General features: G+C 39.6%; 2 protein-coding genes across 2 annotated transcripts; one reads left to right on the top strand and one right to left on the bottom strand.

Moving 5' to 3' along the window:
- Window positions 1-691: 691 nt before the first annotated feature.
- On the bottom strand, window positions 692-5054 carry LOC139470687 (m7GpppX diphosphatase-like). The gene is made up of 4 exons (XM_071252928.1): window positions 4739-5054; window positions 4067-4212; window positions 3175-3399; window positions 692-2526 (listed from the first exon to the last, which is right to left on the bottom strand). Exons 1-4 carry the CDS (start codon window positions 5052-5054, stop codon window positions 2257-2259), a joined length of 957 nt encoding a protein of 318 aa, XP_071109029.1. The 3' UTR covers window positions 692-2256.
- A 251-nt stretch (window positions 5055-5305) lies between these two features.
- On the top strand, window positions 5306-24296 carry LOC139470681 (D-2-hydroxyglutarate dehydrogenase, mitochondrial-like). Its single transcript, XM_071252923.1, has 7 exons — window positions 5306-5718; window positions 10022-10219; window positions 11552-11745; window positions 13141-13309; window positions 14575-14861; window positions 20699-20870; window positions 22793-24296. The coding sequence occupies exons 1-7, from the start codon at window positions 5379-5381 to the stop codon at window positions 23041-23043; spliced, it is 1611 nt and encodes a 536-aa protein (XP_071109024.1). The 5' UTR covers window positions 5306-5378; the 3' UTR covers window positions 23044-24296.
- The last annotated feature ends 516 nt before the right edge of the window (window positions 24297-24812 follow it).

The raw sequence follows: 24812 nt of genomic DNA, 5'->3' as shown, positions 1-24812 counted from the left end.
TTGTAACTAAGTATGTGCAGCTGACTAACTAATTAACTCACTCACTCTCTGTCTGAGTATTTCAGTTATATCTGGTCATGTAAAGTTGATGTGTGAGGAATGCAGTAAGTGTGTGAGTGAGTTGGGTTTAACGCTGCTTTTAACAGTATTCAAGTTAAATTGTGGCATGTCAGCTTAATGTGGGAGGAAAGCCCGAAGTGATGCAGGTCTCAGACGTTTACCACTTCGGTGAAACCCACAACCACGGGTATGGTGCTGACAAACATAGGAACATAATCGGGGCGAACCGGGATTCGAAACCCACAATCATAGGTCTCTGGCATGCCCAAGGAGTACCCTGTACAGCAAATCGCAGCGCCTTAGGCGACTGGGCCATCTGTGGCCCCTGAAAGCAGAAAGTGATGCAGGTCTTAGATGTTTGCCACTTGGGTGAAACCCACGGACATGGTGCTGACACACCAAGAAACATGATTAGGGCACATCTGTGATCCAAACCAGCCATCATAGAGGTCTGGAATGCATGTATGGTGAATTGTGGAGCCTTAGACGAATGGGCCACCAAGGACCCTCCACAATGAAGATCCAACCAAACAGTTGAGGATAGAGTGATAATCTGTTTATTGTCATGATTTAGGTACAAAACTATGTTATAAAGATTGGTTTTACATTTTACAAAGACAAATTCCATGATTTACATAAAAAAATGTTACATATAAACTCAGGGCCCCTGGCAGGCAAACTGGGGAAAAAATTGTTATTTTGTTCAAAATTTAGACTTTAACACTGTATTTTGAGATTGCATTCATACCTCTTCTATATTGGTCTTGTTATCAGTGAACTACAGGTCACCTCGACAAAACATTACCATATTCGACGTAATAAGCACCCAGGGTGCTCTCAAAATTAGAAATCGGGGGCTCTTAATGGAATATTTTTGGTGAAAAAAACAGTTGAAAGATCGTAATTTTCGTGGTTTATGCTGACAGCCTGAAATGTTTATATACAACAATGTTTTTTCCAGAATTTAATTGCCCATAATTAAGTGTGCATATAACACATGAGTGCGTATTATACGCAAATAAATAAGTCTTGTGTACATTGATCAATCGGAAGGGGCGCTAATTAGGATTATTCACTAGCAAATATTTTAGCAAATATCGCTGTGGAGGCTTATAAGAGAAGGGCGCTGATTCAATGAATACGGTAGTTATTAATTATAGCTATTTACATGAACTGGGCAATATTTAATTCCAATGTAGGACTTTTAAATGATATTTGCTGCAGAATTGGGGCGGAATATTGGCCTCTGAGCAGGTCGAGATAAATCCTGCAGTCCTGAGACATTTTTCTGCCAGTGTCATCCTCCAAACCAGTGTAAGGTCAAGTCAAGCCTTCACAGTACCAGTCATACAGCATCAGGATACACCTAGTGCTGGTCTCCCATTGTCTCCCTTATCCGGCAGCCATTGTGACCACTCAATACCCAGGGTTTCCCCAAAGCTGACTTATCCAGCAGCCAGTATGTGTTGCACATTAACGATTCCTTGTTTGTTTGTTGTTTTATTTGTTTGTTTGTTTGTTTGTTTGTTTGTTGCACTCAGCAATATTCCAGCTATATGACAGAGGCCTCATGTAAATAACGAGTCTGGACCAGACAATCCAGTGATTAACATCATGCGCATCGATCTACACAACTGGGTTACGATGACATGCATAAACCAAGTCAGCGAGGTTTAATGTTTAAATGCCCCACTCAAAAATATTCCAGTTATACGACCGCAGGCAGGACCACACATACCAGTGATTGATATTGAACAGTGATCGTCTGGGTAAGATGAGACACAATCAACCAACGAACCGAGGCTGACCACCTGACTCTTTAAAGTAACCTCTTATGACCAACACAGGCGGCCGGGAAAACTTTCTGATCTGGAATCCACGCAGTGAGTGAGTGAGCGAGTTGTGTTAGTGCCGCTTTTAACAGTATTCCAGTTATATCACGGCGTGTCAGCTTAATGTGGGAGGAAAGCCCGAAGGGATGCAGGTCCCAGACGTTTACCACTTTGGTGAAACCCACGAGCACGGATATGGTGCTGACAAACCTAGAAACATAATCGGGGCGAACCGGGATTTGAACCCACAATCATAGGTTTCTGGCGTGTCCAAGGGACACAACCCTGCACAGCGAATCGCAGTGCCTTAGGAGACTGGGCCATAAGTGCCCCCTGAATCCACACATTGTGTAATCCTGACCCATTATTTAAAGTAGCCATTCTCCTTATAGTCTTTGTACAACTGCTGGTTCTCTCTCACTGTGAACATAAGGGACTTGTTCTGATAGAAGTCGTTGCATGTCTCAATATTATCGATGACGTCCTCCAGCAGGTGGGCCCGCAAGGCGTCAAATCCTGGAGCCTCGAAGCGTAGATGGGTGAAGTGAACGTGTAGATGGTAGTACGAGGGCTGGTAGTGGAAGTAGACACGAAGTTGGGACTTGGCCACGGAATACTTCTCCTGTATAGTGTTCTGAATCAAACACAAATATCCATTTATCTCATACCGGGCTGTCTAACTGATCTAATCATTTATGCATTTTAAAGTCCATGAACAAATGGCTATCAGAAATGACAAGCTATCAATACATAACATCTCTACTGCTCTGTTTAACACTGGACTCAGCAATATTTCAGCTGTATGACGGCAGCCTGTTAATAACTGAGTCTGGACTGGACAATCCAGTGATTGACATCATGAGCATCAATCTACGCCATTGGGATACGATGACATGCATCAACCAAGTCAGCAAACCTGACCACCTGATCCCAATCGTCGCCCCTACAGCAAGTATGGGTTGCTGAAAATCCTTTCCGACATGAATCTTCATGGGAAGATCCCAAGTATCACAGACAAACAAAATCGTTGCTTGTCTTCCCTTCTTTCTTACTTTACTTGATGAAACACACTTAATACATCGTCCCACCAAACATTCATGCTTCATGTGAATCACATTGGACAGTTAATGAAGATGCCTTAAACAGTTTGTGTAAAAAAATAAAACATAAAGACTAAAATGCCCCTCCTTAGAAGAAATGTTAAGAACAGATCAATTAATTTAATAAACACTCCCTAAAATATCGTCAGTCAGGAAACAGCAAACAGGTTTAGCTGACTTACTGTTCCCTTCTCTAGTATGTTTTTCAGCAAAGGGAGGTGTTGTTGACCCAGATCTCGCAGTGACTTGATCCCATGCCTGTGTACAATGGCTATGAGGTAGAGACTGTCAACGTCTTTCCCGTCCCACTTCATGTCTGGCAGCAGCACAAACCCGCTGTCTGGGTCCGGATCCTCCATCACGATCCGATCTGCTTCACTCTTCTTGTCTAGGATGTTGTATACCCACTGTAACCATGGTAACAAATAATTTGAAATGTCAAAATTTAAAACTGTTGATAACACCCCTCCCCCTGCGTGAGTTACCCAGTTGTACTGCTTTTTCAAAATATTCACACAAGAAATAATAATCTGGAGCACTGAGCTTTGAGACTAGTTTGCAAGATTAACAACCAGCAAGACTGCCTTCAAATTTGCCAGTCCAAGTGACATTTTACCAATCTTCTTCCATGCATATATTTACTGGTACACTTACTTATTCCCTCACCTGTACCAGATATATTTATCATTGCTTATCACCTGTACCTGATGTATTTATCATTGCTTATCACCTGTACCTGATGTATTCATCATTGCTTATCACCTGTACCTGATGTATTTATCATTGTTTACCACCTGTACCTGATGTATTTATCATTGTTTACCACCTGTACCTGATGTATTTATCATTGCTTATCACCTGTACCTGATGTATTTATCCTTGTTTACCACCTGTACCTGATGTATTTATCATTGTTTACCACCTGTACCTGATGTATTTATCATTGCTGATCACCTGTACCTGATGTATTTATCATTGTGTACCGCCTGTAAATGATGTATTTATCATTGTTTATCACCTGTGTCTGATGTATTTATCAATGTTTATCAATTTATTTATTGTTTAACACTGTACCTTCATGCTGAAGTTACTACTCTCAAGACATGGTAGTGTGATTTTCTCATACAAAGCTGGTGTCTCTCGGATGATATAGTGGTCCTGTTCAGAGTATTTGTCTACATGCTTCTGTGTTGCTGGGTATATCAAGGTAGTCTTAAAACCTGCACAAGAAGAAAAACAATTATAATGGGAAGTGTTGCAAATTGTGCAGTGTGTATTGTATTACAAATCAACATAATAAACATAAACTAAATACAATGCAAACCTTGGGATTTACCGGACAATAATTCCTCTATGTTATATGCGTAAAAATTGAAAATGAACACAAAACAAATAGATAAGATAGAGAGTTCATTCACTAGGGCACAGAAACTGTGAATGCATGTATAGAAATAACAATTGCTATTCCATACATGGTACCATTTAAAAAGATTTTCCTTACGTAATCATTTAGAAAATACTATACACTGTTTATTGCTGCCAGATCTTCAAGGGTTTGCACCTGTGGATGCGTTTCAGCAGGGAACTACGTGTGTACTTAGCTCATGATAACTCGGATGAAGTGCAAAAATCCAGGGGAGGTAATTCTTACGCTGGACACACTTGTCTCCCCTTTCACACAAGTACTTTGATCAGAATGAACATAAAGAAATCATTATAAAAAATTACCAAAGAGCGTGTAATCACCTGATAAGTCTGTCGGTGGAGTTGCTTCATACGTACTGTAAATATCATTCTTAAGCGTCTCTTTTAATGTCGTTTCATTAGATAGAAGCCTTCCTAAACTTTGTGTGGGAAAATGCTCTTTCTCCAGGAGCACAACGGCAAGATCTTCGTTGCCTTTAAATTTACCCTCCAAACATACAAATTTCGTGCGTTGGTCTTCCCTCAATACCCTTTCAATGGAAAACCCCTTGAATGATTTTGAGTCTGGCGGAGAATCTTCAATTTTGCGTTTTTTCGAATCAGAACTATCACACATCTTTTTCACGGTAGATGCCATTTTGGATTATGTAAAACTTGAAATAGGTGTTTGCGCTCTTTTTGTTCTTGGAAGAATATAACACCAGGTCGCTTGATTGTCGATTGTGTAACTTTAATGATATGAACTATAACATATTTTGTACTTAACGGGCGGGATATTCTCACCACCCCGGATAACGAGAGAATAACAATCCGTATTCGTAAAATAGTACTTTGGAGAAATTTTGTCAAAATCAGGGTAGGTAACTCTCTTCTAGATATGAAATGGGACGGCGGTTCAAGGGGATTACTGACGATCGGATGATTTAGTTATCAAAAACGTTTTGTCAAAGGACAAATCAAGATGCATGCTTGTCTAGCAAGACGAGTGATACAGAGGACATATTGCCAAGGACTGTCATGTTCTGGTTTCAGTTTGCCAGTTCGAAATGACCATGCACGTGATATGGGTCAAGGCGGTCATCCCAGACCACTTGTGCTTGTTCCAGGGAGTCGTCAATTTCACAGGTCATGCAACAACAACAGTGGGAACACTGACAGAAAACCAAAAATAGCTCGTGGTCCGTACAGTGATGTCACTGACGCCGATGTTAGTTTCTTTGAGAGTCTGATGCCAGGACGGGTATTGACAGACCCAGCAGATGTAGCTCCTTATAATATTGACTGGATAAAAACTTGTAAAGGTGAGAATTGTGCTGACCCATGCAAAAAAAAAAAAAATCATAACATCTTCTTTATGTAGTTGATTACACACAGACATTTCCAAGCTTATATGCTTGCCAGGCAAATGCGGAAAAAATTTAATATTTTGTTCAATAATATTTTTTTTTTTTTTTTTTAAATTAATTTTGTGCTTTATCATTGAATTCATTGCTTTGTGTTCAGTGCATAATGTTAAACTGAGCATCAAATCCTCATCCTCTTTGTCATAACATCTGCAACATTACAAGGCCAAAACATTAACTATCGCTGTAAAACAAGGACTGGTTGGCTCGGAGTCAGTATACTAGCTGTGTCTGCTTAGGGTATCCATGTTAACTGTGGTGTGGTATCTCAGTAGACTACAACTATAAAACCAACATAAGTCAGGACTTGTACAAGTATTGAAGCAGACACACACACAACGTTAAACCCCATTTTACCACACCACAAACCTAGGCTTTATGTTGATTTGATACTTTTGAGCATGTAAATAAAGATGCATATATTAACATGATCTTGAATTTACCTGACACAAAAGCCTTGAAGCTTAAATACATCTTAAAAACATGTGCAAAAGAATTGTGTGCATGTTGTCGGAATGAATGCTGCTCTTATAAAAATTGACACCACTCAAAAATACTTGTGTACGTAATCATTTACAACATTTCAATAAACAGTCGAATGCTTAACCCCCTGGATGCCAGAGGGACATATATGTCCTTCCCCTACAACCCTCGCTTTGAAGTCGAATAAAATTCAAAATACATCACCCACACAAATACACTTCACAGTTTTGAATAAGGAGGGAAATTCCCTGTTCTGTGATATCATCCACTGCCATTTTAGTCCAAGCAAAATTATTGAAAATGACCTCTGAAAATTAGGTACATCGTAAATGTCGCCATTTTTTACACATTACTAAATCACCACCCATGGCGTTATTTACAGCATGTTTTGAAATCTAAATTTAGGATATTTACTCGGAGAAATGAATTTCAAAAATAGTATATTAGTGATCACGGGTATCTGTATTTTATGAAATCACCAATGATCATTCCAAAACATCTCCAATAACCCGAGAATCGTTTCGAATGTTTTGGAAAATACGCAAACACGAACGCCGAAGTGAACTTTCCGCCATATTGGCTAGTGTTTACAAAATCACGTTTCAGGTACACCGGTTATGAGGCGCCTGTAACATCGCGTATATTTCAAACTTAGCTGCCATACACACATCCTTGAATTCCTCATACATTTTAGAATCAAATGACCAATGGTCTTTGTCACCAATACAAAGTGGCTGGATGAAATCAAGCAAAACATGTCAGGTGTGAAAACGAACGCTGTGCTCGAAAAACTGCACTTGTTTGAAATGTAAACAAAGCAAAATACAGATTTTACACAGTGTAGCATTTTCTCCAATTTAGAGCTATCCATTCGTCTAATCTTTCAAGACATTGGCTCAACATTTTCAGAATATGCACGGAAAGAGAATAGTAGGAAAAATTAGGGTATTTAAAATAGATACATTGCAATGATTTGATATTTTCAACAGAAATTGTCAAAGTTACCGTCCTGTGTGACGCCATGACTGACGCAAAATCACGCACAACGACAATGGTATGTATCGGAATTTCTGCCTATTTCGGCTCTTTTCGATGAAGATTATAAGAACAAATAACAGTACATAGATTGTCAGAATGTTTCTGATTACTTACATGTCACATTTATGTATAGGCGATCCCTGAATCAACGAAAGTCCCCTCGTAAAATCCCGCGTACTGTTGACAGTGAACACGCCATTTTGTAAAAGTCGGTCACAGTTAGTGATGTCATACGTCAACATTGTTGTACATATTTGGTATTTTCTTTGAGGTGAAGGTCCTTGGATGAGAGTGCACACGATCATTATATCATGCTGTTTACAGTTTCAGTTATGATGTAGATTTTGCATATGTTTTATACATTTTTTCACACAATTAATTTCCCTTTGGATATTTGTCAATGTTCAATATGATATCATACGCAAATATAAGCCACAACATGTATGAACGAATCTTTGATAATCTCCTGTTTGTTTGAACATTGTTTACATAACAATTGATAGGTTTTTAGTGTCGAATACGATATTTCTTTCCTTACAAGATGAAGCGTAAAGGTAACTGCAGCATGTACGTATTTCTTGGGATGTGTAATAGTCAATATCATAAGTTCATATAACCAATGTCATTGAATAGCTGTTTCATTTTATTTTATAACTAAAAATGAATAGTTCTATGTTACTTTAACAAAATGGATAATATTTTTCGTAAAAAGATATGCACACATTTCTGAAATTGTCTTGGTCTTGGAATTTTTAAAAAAAAGTTTTGTCGTTTGATACACAGAGCCGTGATAGCTAATGATTCGCCAGGTGCGTGTTAGCCACAAACAATTTACGAATTATTCCTCTTGTTTTGCATTATATAATCAATGGGTTCATTCTTTTTTGAATATTGTGATCACAGGATATTAAACTGTTCACTTTATTTCTCCAGGAATTGTAAAATGTATAAAATTAAACCCATGCCAAGTACCCTAGCTGTTGGTTCAACCGGATACGATTATCCTGATAATTCTATACCAATAGAGCTTTCTTCGCATCTTTTAGTGTGTAATTCTGAGACAAGATGAAGAGAAATAATAACAATATCTGTCCAATATTGAATATAATTTGGTTGTTTTGAAATATTATTTTGTGTATTTCATTACGTAAATTGATGCCAAACAGGTGCGTGTCTTGTCAAATTAAGACACACGATAAACTAGTTAATTGTTTACATATTCAAAACATTATTTAATTGTAAATGCAGTCATTTTATGTTGTGTCGAAAAAGCGCCAAATTCTGTTTTACACATCGAGATTTTCCATATCATGAACGAAAATTAGGGGAGATATATATTAATCAAAATACCAGAGTCATCTTTCTCCGACGTTATCAAAGACATAAAAACAGCCATGACGTCAAATAGAACGGTGTTATGTTTTTTGTTATTTCATTACATTTGATGATAAGGCTAGTGCTCCATTAATAACGGTGCAACATTAGTCAAATTACACTTACACATTCAGGAGAATGTTGGAATCTAAGGACTAAGTTATAGGTTAGATAGGGCCATCCATTTCTCTTTTACCACTTTTTTTATGAGGCACGATTTCATCATTTCTTATGTTGTTGTTTTTACAACTAAACGTATACAGTTTCTTTATCGATATTTGTGTTGGAATAGTTTGGTTCCTCGTGAACAAAACACCACGAAAATATATTTTCCTTACCCACAGCTAATTCTCACAAAGTGACCTGAGTTACAATAAACTAGTGCTAAGCTTAGCGGAGTTATGCCCCTTTTCTTTGTGCGCGTGTAACCTCTGTGTCGTCTTTTGACGTCATAGTGAAAAATCAGTTTTCGTCATTTACGGCAAGCTATTTTTGGCATTGCATGTTTGTCATTATACATACGCATATAACTGCATTTGGTATATAGTTTTGTCGTTCAGATATTAGACAGTATTTTGTTCGCTCACAGATTCCGTAAAGCTTGTAAATAAAAAAAAATCGTCGCACAGTACTTTTATCAGTGTACGATAAAAAGCGGAGAAATTTACTGTTTTTCAAGGTAGAAAAAATTCTCGGGCAACACTTAGAAGTGTTTTTTTTTAAAACCGGTTCAATATTTGCAGTTAACTTTACACCATCAAATAGGAAATTTAATATTCTCCACCTCTGCATAATTTTATAGCCAGAGGTAGATCGGGTGCCGCGTGAGCGCAATTCTCGCACAACCTTCACTTTTCCGATCTTATGAAAATGTGCGTCAGAAAAAAAACTCGGCATCCAGAGGGTTAACCAGCTGCTGACGATCTTGAAGGATCTTCTAGAGCTGGCAATCTGAGCTTTTTGTAACTTGCCCCCCCCCCCCATTTTATTTTGCCTTGGCCCCCTTCAATAAAAGGCTCTGAGTCCCTTAGAACCTCAAAAGCCAGGTACGTCCATGTATGATACGGGACAGGTCATGTTTCACACACATTAACACATTATGATATGCATGTACTTATGAACATGATAAGACCAGTGAATCATTATTGTTCAAAATGGGGTAATTTTTTAGAGGGCCAGATATGATTTTGGCTGATTGTAGTTTGATGTTAATTATTCATTGTACATGTTGTAATGCCAAAAGACACAATTTAAGTGTCTGATTCAGAAAGTTGCACTAATTAATCAAACATTACTATGTTTACAGGTTCAAGCAAGGTTGTATTAAAACCAAAATCAACAGAAGAAGTGTCGGCCATCTTGTCCCATTGTAATGAGAGAAAGTTGGCTGTGCAACCCCAGGGAGGAAACACCGGACTTGTCGGAGGCAGTACCCCAGTGTTTGATGAGATCATACTTTCCTCACAACTTATGAACAAGATTATATCTGTGGACGATGTTTCAGGCAAGTATTATGCTCAGTAGGGCTGGGACGGGTAAATCGGGTACCCGGGTCGGGTGGGTACCAAGTAGGACCCTGGTAACCACAGGACTACCCGGACCCGTGGTTAGTCACATGATATATTGTTCCATGGCTCTATGGCTACACTATAAGTGATAAATGTTCACATTTCTTTCTGACTTTGCACACATTCCTTCTGACTTTATATGTTTGCATAATAATAAAACATCAGTCAACTTCAGTGTATGCATGACAAGATCGGTTTATACGTGTATCTGGATTTATTTTGACAGGAGTACGGTCAAACTATTCCCAATCGGATATGTTTTACCGATCTCTTGAGACCTACAGCGGGTACCAGGGTAGGGTCGGGTAATAGGAGGAGGGGTACCCGGGTAGTAAATTTGGACTCGTCCAAGCCCTAATGCTCAGCTTTAATCCCAAAACAGTCTCATTAAAGTTAGATCTTACTTCTCACTTCCGCCAAACAAAGATCTAAGGACATCCCATTACAGGTCTCAGAACGACCTTTTGCAATCTTTGACCGACCAATGAAATGACTTACAAGAACATGACATTAGCCAATCAGAAAGCAGCTTTGCCAAGCCTTACAGCACTTGTTTCAAACTGGTAACTTCCTTTCTAAACTACGCTTTTAAAAATATCAACTCAAAACTGAACAAAAGAACATTTTGGAATGTATAACAGATGGCCTTGATTGTATGGCTGTACTTTCCACAGGCTAAACAAAGTCTCTTCCACTCAAATGTTTATCCCATTGTAGCAAGAGAGATGGATTATCATTTTGACAGATTCAGGCCCTCAGCCCGTAACTGTCATTGGGAATACACCTGATTAACCTTCTCAATGTTGCATGATTAGAAAACACATTTGGACTGTCACTTTCCTGGTCTGGTAAGTCACGCTGTCGGATAAAAGTTCGTTCTCAACTGACCAAAGATGTGATGTCCTGATTTTGATAAGATTGATTACCTATAGGCTGCCGTCATATAGCAATAAACAGCAAACAAACAAACACACAAACACACACACACACACACTCTCTCTCTCTCTCTCTCTCTCTCTCTCTCTGTCTCTCTCTCTCTCTCTCTCTCTCTCTCTCTCTCACACACACACACACACACACACACACACACACCATTGCTTTCAAATGTTTACAAAGAGGCCCATAGTAATGTGATGTCATATCAAGGCATTGGCACTCATATTTGTAGACGCCATCAGCCATGGTTCATGATGTCACACAGTTTTATATGATGTCAGTCAAACATTAGACTGAATTCACTGAACTAAGAACCCCTCTGCATGTTTCAGGTGTTGTGGTGTGTCAGTCTGGCTGTGTGCTGGAGACTCTGGATAACTATGTCGCTGACTATGACCTTGTTGTGCCCCTTGACCTTGGAGCTAAGGGAAGCTGCCACATTGGCGGCAACATCGCCACCAATGCAGGAGGAATCAGACTTCTCCGTTACGGATCTTTGCATGGGAGTGTGTTAGGCTTGGAAGCTGTAAGTAAAAGATGGATGTTTTATGTTTGAATACAGAGACTTACCTTGGTCTATGTGTTTGCAAATCCTCGGGACTTTCGTTAAAATAAATATTGGTACCAGATTCATAAAAATGGGGATAACAGAGTGAAAACTACATTCAGGGATTTATCTACAATTTGGAACTAATTACCTTTGGCAGGTGAATTGGGTATAAACATCATATTTTTCAAAATTGTTTTTGGAGATCTTGTTTTCTGGAATTCAAATGTTTTTTTAACCTTTTTCATTCAATGCATTAAAAGAATTGAAACCTCTACTCTTTTACTGGTCCTTTTGTGAGTGAAATACAAGTCACCTCTTCCATGTCTACAAACATCTTCCTGAGGTAAGGGAATTAACTGACTGTAAAAGTCCAAATTCCACCCTTGCTGAACTAGGCTTGAATTTCTGGGCTCTATCGAAGCGCCACCCATGGCTATTATGAGTTATGTCCCTGCTACATCCCTCCTACTGACCAATGAAATTCCACCTCTCATATCATTTGCATTTGCTTCAAACAAAATGGCGGTGCCCACTCCAAACGATCTGATCGATAATCCAAATCTACTTAGTGATAAAACGTGTCTTACTTTGGGAAGTGCTTCAAATCATGTTCGCACCTTGATTAAAAGGATGAAAAGATTTGGAAAATATCTCTTGACAGCTTTAATATAACTCCATAATACCCGCCCTGTTCAGCAAGGGTGGAAACTGGATTTTCTAGTCAGTTAACTCCCTTGCCTCAGGAAGATGGTCTACAAAGCCTTGACAGTAGTATAAGTATATTAGCAGAAATCGGGATTCTTGTTTGTTTCAATTTGTTACCGACATTTGCTGGAGATTTTTGGCTGAATATCGGCCTTTAATGTGTCCAGATGAACTCCTGGGATTTTCATATCAGAATGGAAATGTCAAGCACTGGATACTCAAGGATGTTTGGCCACCAACATGGGAAGTTTTTAAGTTTCAATAGTTTACAAGACCGCCTCCGTGGTCTAGTAGTGGAGCATCTGCTCGCAGAGCGGAAGGTTCAGGGTTCAATCCTCGGCCACGTCATACCAAAAGACGTTAAAAGATGGTACTTGTTCTTAACCCTGCCTGGCGCTCGGCAAGAGGGGCTAAAACAAGTTCTAGGTGTCTCAGAGTCAGTATACTGTGTCAGAGTGGAGTATTCATGTTGAACTGCGAGTGGTATTTCAGTGGGCTAGCACTGTAAAATCATGTTAGTCTGGACTAGTACAAGCAGCCACACACACATGCATGCACTTCACTATATATGTGCAATAATCATTCAGGCCATGTTACTTCATTTCACCTCACCTCACCTATATTTTACAAAACACCTGTGTTCATTGTTTGTCGATGATATTCCAGGTTTTGGCCAATGGCAAAGTGGTGGACTGCCTGTCATCACTACGCAAGGACAACACAGGCTATGACATCAAGCAGCTGTTCATTGGCTCAGAGGGAACCCTCGGCTTCATCACGGCTGCATCCATTCTGTGTCCCCAGAGACCTAAAGCTGTTAATGTGGCCTTGTTAGGTGGGTCTTCGGGAAAAGATTCACGGCTCATTTAACATATTGAGTGAGAAGTATTCGGATGGCAGGTGTCATAAACCATTTCCCCATATTAGCTCACCAGGACTCAAAGGGAATTTTTTTTTTTTAGAATCAGTAAATTGTATTTTAATAGCATTCTGCCAAGTAACTGAACAAGTGAGTGAGTGAGTGAGTGAGTTTGGTTTTACACCTCTTTTAGAAATATTCCAGCAATATCACGGCGGGGGACACCAGAAATGGGCTTCACACATTGTAACCATGTCGGGAATCGAACCCGGGTCTTCTGTGTGACGAGCTAACGCTTTAACCACTAGGATACCCGACCGCCCAACTGAACAAGTGGGGACAGGGACCGCTTCAGCATAAACACATGGGGTCATTTTCAAAACTTATCAATGCTTATGGGGCCACACTCTGAGAGGTCATATAAAACTTAAAACCCCATGGTATGCAGGTTATTGGTCCAGAATCGCGGTCCCACTGAGAGTAAATATCATGTGGCAATCCATAACATATTGCGAGAATCCAAAGAGGCCACTGCCTCGGCAGAACACTGATTTTATGCATACCGTATTCGATGTAATAAGCGCCCAGGGCGCTCTCAAAATTAGAAATAGGAGGCTCTTATTAGAATATTACTTTGGTGGAAAAAACAGAGTTGAAAGATAAATGTTGTGGTTTATGCTGACAGTCTGAACTGTTTATTTACGATAGATACATTTTTCCAGAATTTAATTGCCCATAATTAAGGGTGCATATAACACACGAGTGCATATTATACACGAATCAATAAGTCTTATGTACATTGATAAGTCGGAAGGGGGGCTAATTGGGATTGTTCACTTGCCAATATATTAGCAAATATCGTCGTGGGCGCTTATTAGAGCGGGGCGCTTATTACGTCGAATACGATATATTTTATTCACACAAAAATCCAAGGATGTTGAAAGTGCATTCATGATTCTATGAAAATTGGAAGAGCGATGTTAAATTCAACAGACAATAATTTAAAGTACTCTTGAGACCTGTAGATTACTTCATAGTGATTGTATGTTTGCATGGTGTTGAATACAAATTATGATGTGGTTATTTTCCTTATGTTTTCCTTTAATTGTACACAGATGCAAGGGTTGTTTTTTTTGTCAATTATGATGTGATGACAAATTGCAGAGTATTTGAGATGTGGAGAAGAGTAAGATAGGCAGTGTCTCCACGACGGTGACAGTTGGATATTTTCTGGGTTGCAGGCTGTGATTCCTTCAGCTCATTGCTGTCAGTGTTGAAAACAATCAAGACCGAACTTGGCGAGATTCTTTCAGCATTTGAGATGATGGACAATGCTACTATGGAGGTTGTGACAGGCAATCTGAACCTGACATGCCCTATCAGTAACAACCCCTTCTACGCCCTCGTCGAGACAAGCGGCTCCAACGCCAGCCACGATCAGGAGAAGCTGAACGCTGTGCTGGAGAAACTGATGGATGGGGGAATGACATCTGATGGGACGGTTGCCACGGATATGTCCAAGATAAGGGTCAGTAGGCTGACTTTGTTCTAGGGCTGGGTCGGGTAACTCGGGTACTCGGGTCGGGTTGGTACTGAGTAGGACCCAGGTACCCACAGGACTACCTAGACCCGTTGTTAGTCACATGATATATTGTACATTGAGAAAAATTAACTGCTATGTTTTGAGTAAAGATAAGGCTGTGGTTAACTTCAGTGTTTGCATGACCATGTCGTTTTATACACGTATCTCACTACCTTATGCCAGGGATCTGGTAAAACGATTATTCCCAATGTGACATTTTGTACCCAACACTTGAGACATACAGCGGGTACCCGGGTAGGGTCAGATAATAGGGAGTCAGGTACCCTGGTAGTAAATTTGGACTTGTCCCAACCCAGCCTTTACTGTCAAGTGTCTATGGCGAAACTCTGGTTGACATCATTGACAAAAATATGTACGATCTACCTTGTGCAAAGTATAACCCATTTTAATCCCTCCATCCTAGGCTTTTTGTTTGTTTTTTGTTGTTTAACGACACACACAGCAATATTCCAGCTATATGATGGCAGTCTGTAAATAATCGAGTCTGGGACAGACAATCCAGTGATTGATATCATGAGCAATAGATCCACGCAAATGGGATATGATGACAAGCATCATCCAAGTCAGCGAGTCTGACCACCCGATCCCGTTAGTCGCCTCTTACGACAAGCATAGTCGCCTTTTATGGCAAGCATGGGTTGCTGAATCTTCACGTGCCTCATCCTAGATACCATGATAGACATGATAGATGGTGATATACTGTAAGTAGATAGGAGTTGAAAGTATCAGACATGTCAAAGAGGGGGTCATTAGGTTGTGAGGAGTCCAAAAGGGTCAGTATGTTGAGTGGCACCATAGTATCAGGTTTGTCTGGAAATCAAGAGCGGTCCAAAGAACTGGTTAGGACTTCATGGTTGATCTTACATCCAGATAATTCTTGATACGTCACAAAACATCCATTAATTTGAAATGTCATAAAGTTAAGTATATTTATGGTCCAGGCTGAACACTTTGTGTATGAAGGGAGCCCATGTTTTGACAACACACTGCTCATGGACATGTAGGAAAACATGCAGAATGAATTAAAGGGCAAGTAACCTGAAAAAAAATGATTGCGATTTTGTTGGGAATATCAATTTTCCTTGATACAATTTGTCTCTGTCAATTTCCGAGAGAGAAAACTTCATGATTTTCATAGAGAGAGGGGTGTTTATTAAAGATTTCCCCTAAACCACTTAGGGTTATCATATTTGGTTGAAATTTCACATGTGTAATGATACATGCATCTATGGGTTATGTCTGAATTTGCAGCACCGAACTATTAATGTTACCACTTTTACAGGTGTTATGATTGAGTAGGGCGTGACAATGGATCCAGTAGAATACCGAGAGGTGATTAGGTTTTTATATTTGAAAGGTCGCACACCAAAAGAAACTTTCGATGAAATGAAAGCAACTTATGGGGAAGATGCCCCTTCATATGACGTTGTTAAACACTGGCATCGCCAGTTCAAGTGTGGTCGGACATCTGTGGAAACAGCTGCTATTCCTGGTCGCCCCCATTTAGCCATTGATGAGGACACTATCCATCAAGTGGAGACCGCCATTTTGGCAGACCATCGTATTACTGTTCGCCAGTTAGCACAAGATGTCAAGGTCAGTGTAGGGTCTGTGGAAAAAATCATCAATGACAATTTGAACATGCATAAGGTGTCTGCACGATGGATTCAGAGGTTCCTCACACCATTCCAAAAGCAGAAACGAGTCAATTGCTCAAAGGACCTTTTGGACATGTGCCAAAAAAAACAGGCAAACTTTTTTGACAGACTTATCACACAGGATGAAACATGGGTCCATCACTATGATCCTGAGACATAAGTTCAGTCGATGCAATGGGAGCCTGTGGAGTCACCACCCCCAAAAAAGGCAAGGTCATGCTCACGGTGTTTTGGGACCAGCATGGAGTAGTGATGATGGATTTCTTGGCAAAGGGTACCACAATTACAGGAGCTTATTATGCTTCACTGCTGCGGAAATTGCGGGGCGCTATCAAGCTTAAGAGGCGTGGCATGCTGACCAAGGGTTCCGTCTCCTGCAAGACAATGCTCCAGTTCACAACTCTCATGTTGCCCAGACAGAAGCGCGGTCCTGTGGCTTTGAAATCCTTCCACATCCTCCTTACTCTCCTGACCTTGCACCATCTGACTTCCACCTCTTTCCAACCATGAAGTCATTTTTGAAGGGAAAACGTTTCACAGATGATGAAACACTGATTTCTGAAGTCAAGTCCTGGTTTGAGACGCAAAATGAGGTCTTTTACAAGCGAGGTCTCCATAGTTGCATAAAACGATGGGAGAAGTGTGTAACTCTTGGTGGTTCCTATGTGGAGAAAGACTAATACCTATGCCAAGTTTCATTCCACTAGGTCCATCGGAAGTGGGTCAGGGGAAATCTTTAATGAACACCCCTCGTATGTACTTAAACGTGCAAGTGAAAGAGTTGAAATCGCACTCTCCCTAATCAGCTCCCATAACAAACATATTATGGGGCATGGCAAAAGTTTTGATTGGCTGATTCTTAGCAGCTATACTGTTTCTGCCATTTTTGTTAATCCTACAAAAATAGCAACATTACATGCATTGTTCATTCACCTTTCATCTGGCCATGGGATAATGTTTTTTAAGTTTTTAAGTTTAGGGGGTCATATCAAGCACTGTCGGGGACAATTTGGGAGTAAAAACTACACAAAAGATAAGGTTTCCTTCATGTCTCAAATTTACATATTTCACAGTCCAGCTAAAAGTGAAACAGCTTTGTGATAATTGTTTCCTGGTTTCTGGGTGCCAAGAAGTTGTCTCTTCTCCCTCTAATCATCTTCCTGAGGCAAGAGAGTTAAAGTCCAGTTTCCAACCTTGCCGAACTAGGTTGGAATTCCTGGGCTCGATCGTGGCGCCACCAGTGGCTATTACGGGTTATGTCCTTTCTATGCCTCTCCTATGGACAAATCAGGTTCCACCTCTCGCATCACTTGCATTTGCTTCAAACAAAATGGCGGTGCCCGGTCAAGACGATCTGAAAGATAATCAAGATTTTTTTGTGATGAAACAGGTCTTACATCGCGAAATGCATCAAATCACGTGAGCACCTTGATTAAAAACAGGAAAAGATTTGGAAAATATCTGTTGACAATGAGTTGGAGGTGCACATGCTTTGCAAATCCTGCAATCGACCGAAATCTGATGGACAGTTTACGAACCAGATTTAAATTTCGCTGCACAATTGGACTATGCATAGACTCGTTAGTCCAGCCAAAATGTAACTCCATAATTCCAGCCTAGTTCGGCAAAGGTGGAAACTGGACTATTAAAGTCAGTTAATTCTCTTGCCCTGGGAAGATGCCTCTAATTGGCATGGGCTAGGTTGATTTTGGTTATGACGCAGCCGGGAATTGAACCCCCGGCCCTTCCGCTCTCCAGGCAGGCGCTCTACCACTAGAACCCAGAGGTGGCCTCTCCCCATCACGGGCATGGCCCAGGTTTCCATACTTCTTCTTCTTGTCAGAACTACCTGGATTGTGATCGCTGTATCATCTTGCTCAACCTGCAGTATCTAGATGAATTTGTACAGATTTGGATGCAGCCTCTCGAGGAGATTTGTTGGCATTAACCCACTGCTCAGTGACATATTCTTGTGCTTCGTGACAAAGTCATCTTTGGTGTTAATGGTGGTTGGCATCCTCTTTGGGAACATTTCCAGTCAATGGAAGGTCTTAACCATGAACTTGTATCTGGCAAAAAAACAATTCAAGGACATCTTAGAACTGGGAACAAACTGTAATTCAAACTGAGAACAGTGGAATACTGTCTATTGTCTGTTATTATACCCCCATTTACGAAGTAAATAGGGGGTATATAGTGTTCCGTTCATCCGTCCGTCTGTCCGTCCTTCCGTCCAAGCTTTTGTACGGCCCATAACTTTTTAACCATGCTCCCTAGCTTCACCAAACTTGCTACAAACATTTACCACAATGAGTACTTTTGCCTTTTGTTAGTTTGAAGATTTTGAATTTTTGAATTTTTGCCGTTTCCATGGACACATTAAGAAACTTAAACTTTTAAGGTGGGTGTTTTGTACGGCCCATATCTTTTTAACTATGCATCCTAGCTTCACCAAACTTGCTACTCACATTTACCACAATGAGTACTTGTGCCTTTTGCTAGTTTGAAGATTCTGATTTTTTTTATTTTTGCCGTTTCCATGGAATCATGGTGAAACATAAATTTTGGGTAGAGTTTTTGTACGATCCATGTTTATAATATTATGTATCCTAGCTTCAGCAAACCCGCTACATTAACCACTATGATTGTTTTTTATCTTTTATAAGATTCTGAATGTTTTCTCTTTTGCTGTTTTCTTGGAAACATGATGGAATTTAGAAATTTTGATGACTGGTTTTGTATAGCTAATATATTTTCCAAAATTGTTTCCACTCATGTAGATCATCATAAAACTATCTGTGCTTTGTGTAAGTTTCAATTTATGAATTCTTTACCATATCTGTTAAGGCTAGATGGAAATTATTAATTTATTGATTTTATTAAATGATATTGTTCCATTTTTTATGTGTTCTTATATCAACAATTTTTGGTCCATTTGATAATTCTTCTTATGTAACTCCTCAATCAAATTTTTATTCAAAGGTGTTCATGGTGATCTACTTCCTCGTAGTGAACACTGGTAACATGGGAGATTTGGGGGGTGTAAATTGTCACTGGAACTCAATGTTAGTTTTTAAAACATTGAAGTTAAAATCAGTTAGAAATATGTAATGTTTCATTAATTAACAAACTATTTACTATTTGTTGTTGACCAGCGCGGATAATGAGAAAACGCTTTAACCCCTAGGCTACCTGACCGCCCCTTGTACCTATAACAATAGGTGCTGAACAAGTAGGAAGACGCCCAATAAACCACTAATTCAAAATCCAAGGCGGAAACAGGCAGACTGGGTGAAATTGGGCAGCACGAAAAGGGGAATCCCCTCACTTTTATTTTTTTTGAGGGGGGAGATTTCGCCTGTCGTTTTTTAAAAGTCTTTTTTACCTTATTTTCAGCATTTGTAATTACAGTCTCTCCTCATCACGGGCGTGGCCCAGGTTTCCATACTTCTTCTTCTTGGTCGGAAATAAGCAAAGCAACTTTGCGGATTTTAATACTTTAGTGCCCTAAAGCATTAAAATCCGCAAAGTTGCTTTTTTGAGTTTACTTGCCCTTAAGGATAGTGCTTGTTAATGCAGCTTTGGAACTTTTACAATGATCTGATATTGGTGGTGAACAAGGGAATTTTTTTTTAACAATATAAGAAATAAGGTTTATCAGATTATATACTGAACAAAAAAGACCTGTGAAAATGCGGGGTAGAAGAGGTATTCAGCAACCCACGCTTGCCATAAATGGTGTCAGTGCTTGTCGTAAGAGACAACTTGTGGGATCGGGTGGTCTTGGTGACTTGGTTGATGCATGTCATCATGTCCCAATTGCGTGGATCAATGCTCATGATGTCAATCACTGGATCATTTTCAGACCACCGTCATATAGCTGGAATATTGCTGAGAGCGGCGTTAAACAACAAACAAACCAACAAACAAACTGAACAGAAAATGTATGGGAATATGATTATTTTTGGACATGTTTTTATGAAATAATATACATACTTTTTTGTTCAGTATTTTTCCCAATTTGTTTTTTTTAGGTTTGGCAGTGTTGGCAAACCAGTTATAAAGAGAATCTCACGATAACAGTCATTGTATTGTTGTCTGCAGGCGATCTGGCAGCTGCGAGAACGTGGTGCCGAGGCCCTGATGGTGGATGGGTACACCTACAAGTATGACTTTAGTCTGAACCTGGCGGACTTCTACACGCTGGTGGAGGATGTGAGAGAGAGGGTCGGAGCTAAGGCGAGAAGGGTTGTTGGCTATGGCCACCTTGGTGATGGTATGTCAATGTTTGGATGACATGTTGTGTAGTGAAAGAATCTCATTAAAGTCAGATCCTCGCGCTACTCAAAGATCTGAGGACATCCCATTCCAGGTCACATCAGAACCACCTTTGATTGACCAATCAGAGCGTAGCTTTGGATATTGTGAAAGTCTCAATGTGTTTTCTAATCATGCCACCTTGAAAAAGTTTTGTGGCGATCCGAATGACAGTTACTAACTGCAAAGGGATAAAAATTATGGAAGAGACTTTCCATTGCCATTCCAAGTACTACCGCCCAATCTTGGCCATTCATTAGACATTCTAGAAATTCTTATTGTTCAGTTTTCAAATTTTGAATCAAGAACTTTGTCAAAATAATTTTCAAAGCTAATCTGGAAAGGAGGCCACCGTTGTGAAACTAGTTCCGTAAAACTTGAGGGCTGCTTTCTGATTGCGTAATGTCAACTACCAATTAATTAAATGTGTAGTTCTGGCTTGACTTGTAATTGCATATCCTCAGAAGTCCGTGTAGCGAAGGGCGGTCGGGTAGCCTAGTGGTTAAATCATTTGCTCGTCACGCCAAAGACCCAGGTTCGATTCCCGACATGGGTACAATGTGTGAAGCCCATTTCTGGTGTCCCATTGCTAAAAGCAGTGTAAAACCATACTCACTCACTAATTCACTCCATGTGGCAAGCACTAAGCTATGATTTTAATGGGATTGGAGAAAGAAATGAGGGATTTAATCGTGTTGATAAGGGCCTTTTATTGGCATCTAGATTTACCTACTTCAAGAAATGAGGACAACTAAAAGGAGCTGTTATGAGTTGGGTTTTCAGCTGCTTTCAGGAATGGTCTGCTCATGTCTGTTGAAGGGACATCAGATGGCTTCACACATTTTATCCATGTTAGAATCAAACCCAGGTTTTTGTCTGTTATGCTGTGCCCCAGTTATCACTTTGTTCATATCACTGATCGATGGATCTCGTTCTCCTTACCACAGGAATGTTTGGACCATCAGACAACACCAAATGTAGAGGTCAAGCTAAAATGTGTCAATGATTTTGGATGTCTGACATTTAAAAAAATATTTCAACATCAGTCTTTGATCCTAGCTAATTTTCAAAGACAGGACAAAACCATTCAATCTAAAGATTCATCTTTGGCCATGAACTTGCTCATTTTTAGAGCCCTGATTAATCTGTCTTTCAAACTCATGCCTCACATGAAGAGCTTGTAGCTCATCAGATCCTAAGTTTCATCTGTCTGTCATAAACATTTCCATTTCCGACATCTCCCTAAAAGCCACAAGGCCCATTATGCTGAAACTTTGCAAGTATAATCTGATGTATGGAGTCTTAGAAAATGCTCAGTGTAGCTAATACCACCATATAAACGTGACCACCATATTGAATATTTTTGCTGATTACGATAGTTTTTGTGTGCATTATGAAATGTATTATGCAGAAAGGGATGGGAATATGTTATAACTGTTTTGTCAAAGTTTGCATATGTTTGTCAATGTTGCCTTTAAAATCTTGTTTTCAAAAAAGGTTGCCATATTAAAAATGTCATTTTTGCACAGAATTCATTTCTACGTGTAGCATTATGAAATATCCATGCTGGTTTTTTTCTATAACCTTCTGTTACCTATTTTATTTTATTCTTGTTTACCCTTTTAAATGGTATGCCAATTTTCAAGAATACATCAGGTTAGCTACATTGTCTGGTGGCTCCATTTTTATAATGCGGGGGGATATAGTCATCATCTGGTTCACTTGTGTGTCTGTCCGTATTTCGTTTCCGGTGCTATTTTGCTATTGTGGGGGCTGGGGGGAATTGTCATCCTCTGATAACTCTTGTTTGTTACTATTATAATATCTCTTGGCATTTTGATGAAGAAAATCTGTCAAACATACCTAAACTAACTTTTCCAGGAAACCTACACCTGAATATCACATGTTCAGAATTCAATAAAGAAATTCTGGATTTGATCGAGCCATTTGTGTACGACTGGGTATCACAGCATGGCGGCAGTGTCAGCGCAGAACATGGCCTTGGCTTGTGGAAACGCAACTACATCTACCACACGAAATCTAGGGCAGCTGTGGACATCATGAGGTTGATGAAAAAGGGGCTTGATCCAAATGCTATCCTCAATCCTTATAAAGTACTGCCTGCAGAATAGCATAAGACTGTGTATTGCGTCTGCTCCGTGTGACACATCTTCCCGAGGCAAGGGAGTTAACTGACTGTAAAAGTCCAATTTCAACCCTTGCTGAATTCGGCTGGATGAATTGGTGTGTCTTCCAATGTTAGAACTTAAGGAGGGTCATGATGTTCAACACTAATAATATGTGTTTGATTTCACAGCAACTAGTTATTCAGCGAAGTTATCTAATCCATGAAGAACTTACAGTAATTCTCTGGTCTCAGATTAAATGAATCACCATGTTAATGGCAGTGTGAGACTATGTCAGGGCAGCTTCCCCGAGGCAAGGGAGGTAACTGACTGTCTTCTTTTGTCGTCAGTTAATGCCCTTGCCTCGGGAATCTGATGTCAGGAGTGTTCAGGAGTTTTTATCACCCATAGGTTTAGAAATTACCTAATTCATACAAACGGTATGTGCACTTGTGCAAATATCACTTCACACGCACCAGTGTATTGTTTTCGCATGGTACACATTATTCAAATCTTGATACGGTCGGAATGGTGTCACACTAGACATGACAACAGAGCTGAAGAATGTTGACATCATCCGACAATTGTTTTCTAGGACAGCGGTCATGATCAATTTTCAAAAGCGGAGCTCAAATGGATAAAGAATTAATGGGTAATAGAGAAATTATTACACTCACATGTGTGTCATACTGAGTGTACGAAATCGGGAAATACAAGACTTCTGACACTCGTTTCGTAAAATCAGTATGACACACATGCGAGTATGATAATCTCTATACAATTGGTGCTTCTGTCGTAACAGTTCCTTTCAGTGATGTGTAGTTTCAAATTTTGGCCTACTGAATTATTTGTCAATTAGTTTTGTAGAATTAGCTCCCTTCTCAAAACCACCTATCATGATCCACTACCAGATCCCCTCATCCAACCATGAAAGGCTCCAAATAGTCGGCTTGGACAGTTCAAGAAAACCTGTCCACCTGATATTACTGGATAATGCTGCCAAGACAACTTTGTTGCCAGTGTTATCTGTCCTGATATTATATTGTTTTTAAATGTAAGGCCATCTTTGTGGTTTCCCTGCCATAGTTGTATTCTACACACACTCTGTAAATCTTTCTTTTCAAAATTTGGGTTTTGACAGGGATCCCATGATATTCGGTATTTTCGAAAACTATTAATGGCATTGTATTTAGCATTTTGATTTGTTTAAGTACCCAATACAACTATATATATATAACAAATAAACAGAAATTAGTATATACACCAGATCATTTTACATGATTATTGTTGATTTTTTAAAATAAAAAAAATGAATAAACATACATGAATTGCTGATGTGATTGTTTGTTTTTGTCCCAGAATATTTTCCTTCATGTACTAAAGGTAACATTGCCAAGACATAATGTAGTCACTCTGTGCCTTGATTTACGTTTACGACTCTCCAACATCTCAGAAGTCAAGCAACAGTCAATTGAGTCAGCTTAAATGGTGTTGGGTTACGCAATAGATGGAAATTATGCATGCTTTTGTTAAACTACGAGGAAATATCAAATCTCTATTCTGAGATGAGACTTAACATCATTGCACACCAACAAGTTTGTCATGTCTAAGGCAGAGTTCCATGTATATGCTGGTCCAGTAGACAAACTGTCTGTGCAGAGTTGCATGCCTTTCACATGCCAGGATGAAATTTGATTTGCAGCAAGTATGTGGTTTTCAAAATAACGTTTAATACAATTTTGGGCATATTTTGATTTCTGATTCAACTATGCCCT

Source organism: Haliotis cracherodii, unplaced genomic scaffold (genome assembly GCF_022045235.1).
Source record: "Haliotis cracherodii isolate W230 unplaced genomic scaffold, xgHalCrac1.p SCAF_21, whole genome shotgun sequence".
NCBI classification, from domain to species: Eukaryota; Metazoa; Mollusca; class Gastropoda; order Lepetellida; family Haliotidae; genus Haliotis; species Haliotis cracherodii.
Note: the sequence above shows the minus strand (reverse complement) of the source record. Positions and strands in the feature narration are given on the sequence as shown.